The sequence below is a fragment of the Phocoena sinus genome, chromosome 4 (assembly GCF_008692025.1).
Source record: "Phocoena sinus isolate mPhoSin1 chromosome 4, mPhoSin1.pri, whole genome shotgun sequence".
Taxonomy (NCBI): Eukaryota; Metazoa; Chordata; class Mammalia; order Artiodactyla; family Phocoenidae; genus Phocoena; species Phocoena sinus.
Genome location: NC_045766.1, coordinates 76261316 through 76269054, shown reverse-complemented (window position 1 = coordinate 76269054; position 7739 = coordinate 76261316). Strand labels below are relative to the sequence as shown.

General features: G+C 57.5%; 1 protein-coding gene across 4 annotated transcripts in view; it reads right to left on the bottom strand.

Annotated features, from left to right (window-relative positions):
- Positions 1 to 230: 230 nt before the first annotated feature.
- SEMA5B (semaphorin 5B) overlaps positions 231 to 7739 on the bottom strand; it is a 124464-nt gene continuing 116955 nt past the window's right edge. For 2 of the 4 annotated variants that reach the window (XM_032631621.1, XM_032631624.1), the window contains exons 12-22: positions 6182 to 6299; positions 5851 to 6059; positions 4593 to 4736; positions 4245 to 4392; positions 3882 to 4107; positions 3476 to 3694; positions 2821 to 2991; positions 2569 to 2718; positions 2184 to 2228; positions 1539 to 1744; positions 231 to 1303 (exon numbers count right to left, since the gene is read on the bottom strand). In XM_032631621.1, the coding sequence (XP_032487512.1) occupies positions 1145 to 1303; positions 1539 to 1744; positions 2184 to 2228; positions 2569 to 2718; positions 2821 to 2991; positions 3476 to 3694; positions 3882 to 4107; positions 4245 to 4392; positions 4593 to 4736; positions 5851 to 6059; positions 6182 to 6299 (1795 nt within the window). In that variant the 3' untranslated portion in view covers positions 231 to 1144. The remainder of the gene's footprint in view (positions 1304 to 1538; positions 1745 to 2183; positions 2229 to 2568; positions 2719 to 2820; positions 2992 to 3475; positions 3695 to 3881; positions 4108 to 4244; positions 4393 to 4592; positions 4737 to 5850; positions 6060 to 6181; positions 6300 to 7739) is intronic. The other 2 variants (XM_032631623.1, XM_032631625.1) reach the window with 1 other exon arrangement.

Here is a 7739-nt window from a genome sequence, read left to right as displayed (position 1 = left end):
GTCCTTACTTGTGAATCTGTGATTATCCCTCTTTTCCAACAAGGGTTTAGGGCAACGTGTGTATGTGGAGATTTACTCACAAATGGCAAGTTATCCTCTATTAAAGTCAAACTCTACTGGGGTCATCTCCCCCACCCTGAGAAGACCATCTGTCACCCCAGGGCATTGCTCTAATTGACCAGACCGGGCCAAGAGGAGCCCACACACATATGCACGAAGACGACGTTACATGTGGAGACTGGATATCATCTTTAATAATGCCACAGCCCAACATCCTTTTTGTTGCGGCGGTAGATTGCGATCGTGTGTGTACATGTGTGCGTTCCTGAACAGAGGAGGGCCCAGCAGAGACTCCCACGCGGGTCTCAGCCAACAGCTCTGTTGAGCAGCAACTGGAGAGCCGTCTCCACTGGCCTCCCGCCTCCCTTCCTCCTGGGTCACCTTTCGTGCACTCTGATTGAAAGGCCGAGGAATGTGCCAGCCCAGATTAAAGGACTTCTCAGCACAGATCAGTCTCCAGCCCCCAGTCCTCACTGCCTCTGACCAGAGGGATGTCGCTGGGTAAAGCACAGACTGCTAGGCAAAGGTGGACAACCTATTCCAGCCTTGGTCCCCATGTCACACTGGGGCAGCACCACAATGACCCAGCCCTGGGCAGAGAATCCAGAACTACTGGGGTCATTTGACTAGTTTCTTTCAGAGATAATCAGGATGTAGCCCAGGCCCTTCCTGGGGCCAGCCAAAGAGGGGCAGACTCAGCCCCTGATAGCTACAAGGGCTGTCATTTCCAACCCAAACCTAAAAGCCTGCCCTCCTGCCATCTCCACTCTCCAGTTCCCTCACACGCCTAGTAGGTCCACAGCCCACACATGGCAGGAGAGATCAGCATGACGGTGGGTTCCAAGGAGGCCATGAGAGACCCGGGCTGAGCTGGAACTGCAGCCGTGTGCCAGCCTGAAGCCAGCCCTCTCCCCCATGGTCACCGCCAGCCAGAGCTCTTTGAAGCCAGATGCGACCCCACAAGGCAAGGCAGCAAGTTCTCGGCCTAGTGCAGAGGGAGAAAACCAAACTGGCTCCACCGTCCCACCTCCACCTGCTCTGTGCCTTAGGAAGGCAAGGAGCCCAAGTCCCCAGGACAGTGGCATCAGCTGTTGGGGAAGCACCGTTGTCCAGGTGAGGCCTCAGGCCGGAAGCTGTGTTTGTTCAGTGGACTCGGGTAGTAGGTGGTCGTGTACACATTGGTCTGCTGCAATGGGTAGAAGTTGGCTCTGTCATCGGGGATCAGGTTATTCTTATTCAGGGTCTGTGGGAGAAGGAAAGAACAAGAGAGGAAGGGGTGAAGGGAGAGACGGGGAAAGAGGACAGGGCAGAGCAAGGAAATCAGGAGCCAGTCAATGAGAGAACGTCTGGCTGCTGACACAGTGTTCTGCTCACCACGCCACTGCTCTCTCGCGAGTGCCAGCCTAGTTATGTCCTGCGTAGGGCCAGGACCACTGCACCCTTCACCCTGCCCTCTGCTTCTCCGAGAGGACTCCCACCTTGAATTCCATGGGTGTGTACTTCTCATTCTTAGGGGCACCCCCGCCCTTGTAATGCAGGTGGTTGGGGGTGGCGGGATGGACGAGCGTGGACTCCTGGGACTGGTGCCGGCAGTGCTGGCAGTACAGGTACACCGCCAAGGTCAGCAGCCCAGAGCCTACGAAGCAGGAGATGCCTGTGGCCACCAGGTGGAGGAGACTGAACCCTGGGAGAGGGAAGAGACAAGAGGTAAGGAAAGGGCCACTGTGAAGACCCCCAACTGCCCCCCAATAGGAGGCTCTGAGACATAAAGGGAAGGGCTTTGAAGCCAGAGTCATCAGAAACAGGAAGGCTGCGTGGCCTGTCACCAGGGGCCTGTCTCACAGGACCACCTGTGGCTTGGGTCGGAGGAGGCAGCCAGTGGTGTGGAGTTGGGTGACTCTTCTTGAATACAGACTTGACCACCACTTCTTAGCTGAGGGGCATGGATGGAATTGCCCAGACTCTCCTACACGTGGTCTAAAGCAGTGCGGGACCTCAACAAGGTTTGTGGGTCTGGAGTGAGAAGTGGAGAGACTCCAGGTTTCGGAGTAGGTGGGTCTCCTCCTTGGGAAGGGCGGGGGGCAGGGCGGGGGTCACCATGAGGTGGGGCAGGTTCCTTTTACCTCCACAGCCAGTGGCCTCATCCACACTGGAGGCAGGCAGGATCACTACAGGAAGACAAGCAAGAGTGGGTGTAAGAGGCAGGGAGGAGAGGACTTGAGTCCCTCCAGGGCGGTGTGTGTCGGTGTGTGTCTCGGAGGACCCCTGGGTCAGCGCTGACCTGTGGGACTGCACCTGGGGACCTTCATTTCCCTTGGTCTCCCCCCAGGCCCCACCTCTAAGAAAGGGAGGCCCATCCATCAAACGAGGAAGGGCAAAGGCCCAAAGTGTGTGAACCTCCCACCCCGGCATTTCATCCTGCACCCCGCAGGATACTTCAGAAGGGGAAGGAAGCTGGGGGCTCAGGGCAGGAAGGGTTGGTGTGAAGGTGCTGGCTCGAAGACCTACCGGGCATCTCCCGGTAGGGGCAGGGGCGGCTCTGGCTGCTGTTTCCAGCACAAGTGCTGGGCCCGGGGACCAGCTCCTCGCAGTACCGGCCACGGCTTTGGACTCCATCCTCCGTGCATGGACTCCACTCAGACCATGGCGACCAGCCTTCTGTGTGTTGTGGGTTGGGATGAGGTTAACCACCCAGACCCCCTTAGTGGGGATGCGCAGACTCCGCATTGCTCCCCAGGCCCTGCCAGATGCACTTAGTACCTGGGCAGGCCTGTGTGGCACACAGCGCCTCCTCCGTGTGCAGCCCGAGACAGATGTCCTCGCCCGGAGAGGGGGCGGGGCTGCTGCAGGAACGGGTGCGTTGATAGTGGCCGCCACCGCAGGAGGCTGAGCATGGGGACCAAGAGGTCCAGCAGGACCAGGCACCCCGCACTGCAAGGCGATGGGGTGGATGAAGAGGGGCTGCAGGTGCAGGCATGGCCCAAGACAGTCTTCTACCCCAACCCAGGCTAGGCCTCTCAGGGCCACACTGCCCTCAACATCCGCCCTGCCCCAGCCCTACAGTCCACTGTTAGGGCGTCCCCCTCCCCTCAGGGGTGGCAGGAGAAATGCAGGCTGCAGAGGGGACACCGAAAACCAACTCCGCCTCAAATCAAGCTCCTTGTCTAGCTAATCCATTAAAGGAGACAAAACAGCGACACGGAGGGTGAGGAAATGCCCTGGTCCCTGGGAGTAGCTGCCGTGTCCATGTTTAGGGCAGAAAATTGCTCTGGGGGCCGGCCCTGTACAAAGTTGGCAGGGAGGAGAGGTCTCCAAGCAGGAGTTAGTTGTAGCCTGGGGAGGCCTGGGAGTCTCCCCGATGGGGGTTCCCTGGGCGAGGGTTTCCCTGGGCCAAGATTCCTTAGTGGAGGGCTACCTGGACAAGCTTGGGGGTTGCAGTCCTGGTACTCGGCAGCGTCACCCACGCACGGCAGGCCCCCGTTGCGGGGCTCCGGGTTTGTGCATGTTCTCTTGCGGACGCGGAAGCCCAGCTCACAGTCTCGGGAGCAGGAGGTCCACGGGCCCCAGGCGGCCCAGCCCCCGCTCACCGTGTGCGGGGAGGTGCCCCCGCTGCGCAGGAGCTCCTCCACCAAGGCTGGGGGGATACAGGGGGGCTGGCCTCAGCCACAGAGGGCTCCCACGGCAGCCCAAAGGCCTCCCGCCTTCTTCCAAACCGCACATCCCCTCCCTGCCCCCTCCTCCCCCAGCTCTCACTCCCGGCCCCGCCCCATCGCTCTGGGCCTGGGAGGGAGGGCGGCGGGTGGGGAGACGCAGAGCTGTACCGTCCGTGTCGCAGGCTCCAGAGCCGTCCGCGGGGCAGGTTCGGGTCTCCGTCCTCCTCCGGCCAAACTGCAGCCCGTGGGGGTCGGCCAGCGGCGCGCGGCACGTGAAGCGGAAGCGCTGCTCCTGCCGCGCCCCGCCCTGGGTCACGTTCACCGGTAGCCAGGGCGTCCACGGCGTGTTGCGCCGCACTTCGGGGCAGCCTTCATGGTTGCAAGTCTTGAACTCCTTCGGGATGAGGACTGGTGCTGTTGCACAGTCTCGCAACCCCAGGCCTGTCCCGTGCTCCGCCCCCCGCCCCTTCTCTGCACTCCGCTTGGCTCGAGGTCCAGGCATCCCACGCCCGCCCCCGGCCCGGCCCTCACCACGCCGCAGCCCGGGCAGGAGTTGCCATTCTCACAGGCCCGACGCCGCGATTGCACACCGATCCCACAGTGGCTGCTGCACTTGCTCCAGGAGCCCCAGGATGCCCAGAAGATGGGCACCGGGCAAGGCGTGTTTTCGTTACAGAACCTGACGGGGAGAGGGGGAGGAGTCGTTACTCTAGGGAACGGGCACCCCTTTCCCTATGAGAGGTCACTGAGATTGCGAGACTGGGAAAACAGGGTCCACTGGACCACCTGGAGAATCCAGGCCACCTTCTAGGGGGCCCGGGAAGTCGGCGACCTCGGGGCTGGCTTGTCGCAGAAACCAATAGCCACGCCCTAGCTCACCGTTCCTCCCGGCTCTTGCCCACGCAGATGCGGCCCCCGTGGCGCGGAGCAGGGTTGCTGCAACTTCGCTGGCGGACCTGGAATCCAATCCCACAGGAGGTGCTGCATAGGGCCCACGATGACCACGGTGTCCACGCCCCGTTCCTGGTGGGGCCGGAGGGGATAGAGACAAATGACCCTCTGAGCTCTAGCTTCTCAGATCTAATCACATCTGCAGAGATGGATTTTGTATTGTTGCCAGGAAGTGCCATTGACAGGAGATAGTTCCTAACCAGGCCTTCTCAGGAATGACTTATTCATTCATTTGTTCACTCCTCAAACATGCTTTGAGAGCCTTCTTCCATATATCAGGCTGTGCTTAGGTTAGAGCACAAAGATATACCCACATGGCCTCTACTTGCAGGGGAAAAGGACATATTCTCTAGAGAAGGCCTTTGCCATCTGCAACCTTTGTTTCAGCCTTGTTGGTTGGCAGACCCTGGTATTCAAACCCATGCTCTCTCCCCCGTTCTACTACTGCACATGCTTTGCTCCAACCTCAAGACACCACCCACTCTTGTCTCCTTTGCCCCTAATTTTCAAATTTTGGCACTACCAATTACTGGCTGTTTAAGGCTGGGCAAGTTACCGAAACCTTCTGTGTCTCATCATACTCTTATCTTTAAAGTAAGGATAATGATTGTATTCCTACCCCATGAGGTTGTGATGGTTAAATTAATAAATGTAGTGTATATAAAATTATTTTAAGAGTGTCAAGAATTATGGGTTATTTATTTTAATCACTTTAGGGAGTCCTCAGGTAGTAGGCAGTGTGCAAGCTCTCTCTCTCTCTCTTTCTCTCTCTCTCTAAATATATATATAATATGATCTCATTTAACCCTCCCAACAACCTTCAGGGTGGGCACTGTAACGCTCATTTAAAGAAGCTCAGAGTGGTTAAGTAGCTACCACCATCCCATGCTGTCCCTCCTGTTTGGGACTGCAAGGCTTATTGAGGATATGATCTGGCTAGGGATAACTCCCAAACCTCTTTGTATGAAGAGCACGGCAAGGCAGAAAGTTCTCTCCCACTGGAGTGGAAACTCTCCCAGGGCTCATGTTTCCTGCCTCAGACATCAGCCACCTGTCCAGTGCCCTGCACAGCCCTGAAGTGTTTTCTGTCCCTTAGTGCAAACAGCTGGCTGGGGATGCCCCATTCCATCCATCCCCCCTCCCCCATTCCAAGGCCACCGCCAGCAAGCCCTGCGTCCTCACATACCTGGAACAGTTGGCAACGTGGATGGCTGGGCCCAGGCAGTCACAGCCCCCACAGCGGGGTCGGGGGGAGTCACAGGCCCGGGCCCGACACAGGCAAGAACCTGAGTTGTCCCCATCTAAGTGCTCACACGGTTGCCATGGTGACCATGGGCCGAAGCCCCCATCCTGAGTCACATTTCGCACCTGAAGACACACACCAGGAGCAGGACCCTGTCACACAAGGCAGGGGCAGGGAAGGTACAAGGTCCCAGGGCTGTGGGGACACTGATGGAGAGTCATGGCCTGAATTCGGGGGAAGAGGTCCCTGGTGGGGGTTACAAAAGGGTTCTCACAGGACATGCTGTGATGTTCTGGGTCCAGAGGCTCATGTTGGAGCTGTCCTCAAGTGTGCTGCAACGTTGCTGCTTCCCGTCCCAGCCGCAGTACGGGTCCCGTGCCCCCAGGCATGCCCTGCCAGACAGAGGTCCAGAGACTCAAGCCCACTGGACTCCCACCATCACCTGCATCCCAAGAATACACCTGGACACTCTCCTCTGGGCACTTCTTTCATTCAGTTGTCCTCCACAATAATAACGAAGTTCACTGAGTACTTACTGTGTGCCAGGCATCGTTTTAAGCACTTTAGAAGCATGAATTAACTCAATACAACAACTCCATGAGGAAGGTACTGTTATTATCTTCACGTTACATGGGGGAAACCCAGAGCCGACCATGGACTCACACTATGGTGCTCCAGAACCCACACACTTAGCCAAGAGCTTACTGCCTTCCCTGAGTCTGGGTGCCCCACAGTCCTCATCTAGGGCCACAGATGAAGATGCGGTGAACAGAAATCCAAAGAGGTAGTTCCTCCCTGCTAGACACTATGATTATAGTGATGGAAAGGACCTTACAGATGATCTGGCCCAGTGGTTCTCAACCCTGGCTGCACGTTAGAATCACTAAAGGAGCTTCTTTAAAAAAAAAATTCCTTCATTAAAAAAAAAATAGTAGTTATTTATTTATTTGGCTGCGCCGGGTCTTAGTTGCGGCCTGCGGGATCTTTGTTACTGTGTGAGAGATCTCTGTTGCGGAATGTGGGCTCTTAGTTGAGGCATGTGGGATCCAGTTCCCTGTCCAGGGATCGAACCCAGGCCCTCTGCATTGGGAGCGCAGTCTTAACCACTGGACCACCAGGGAAGTCCCTAAAGGATCTTTTTTAAAAATACTGATACATGGGCCCACCCCAGACAAGAATTTCTGGGTGGGTGGGCTGGGGATTTAAAACCTTGAGCGGGGGGGGGCTTCCCTGGAGGCGCAGTGGTTGAGAATCCGCCTGCCGATGCAGGGGACACGGGTTCGTGCCCCGGTCCAGGAGGATCCCACATGCCGCGGAGCGGCTGGGCCCGTGGGCCATGGCCGCTGAGCCTGCGCGTCCGGAGCCTGTGCTCCGTGACGGGAGGGGCCACGGCAGTGAGAGGCCCGCGTACCACAAAAAAAAAAAAAAATGCTTGAGGGTGATTCTAATGGGAGCCAGACTGAGAATCACTGGGATCCATAAAACAACCTTTTCATTGTACAATGGAAGAAATAGTCACAGAGAAGGGAACAGGCGTTTCCCCAGGATCACGCAAACTGTACGTGGCAGAGCTGAGGCTAGAACCTAGACCTCCCCACCACACTCTTCCCCTCATGCACCTGCTTCCCAGCTGGAGGCTGTGTCTTACTTCACACACTGAGTGAACGTGAGCCCCTGCCTCAAAACACAGGTGCAGGGTCAGGGGACACCTGGGCATAGTCCAGGGTCACCTGGGCATCCACATGTTTGTGCCGCTCAGTGGCAGGACCCAGAGTCCAATGCCTTGGCATCGTAAGAATGTGCTCAGGCTGGGATGAGCCAGGGGTCACATC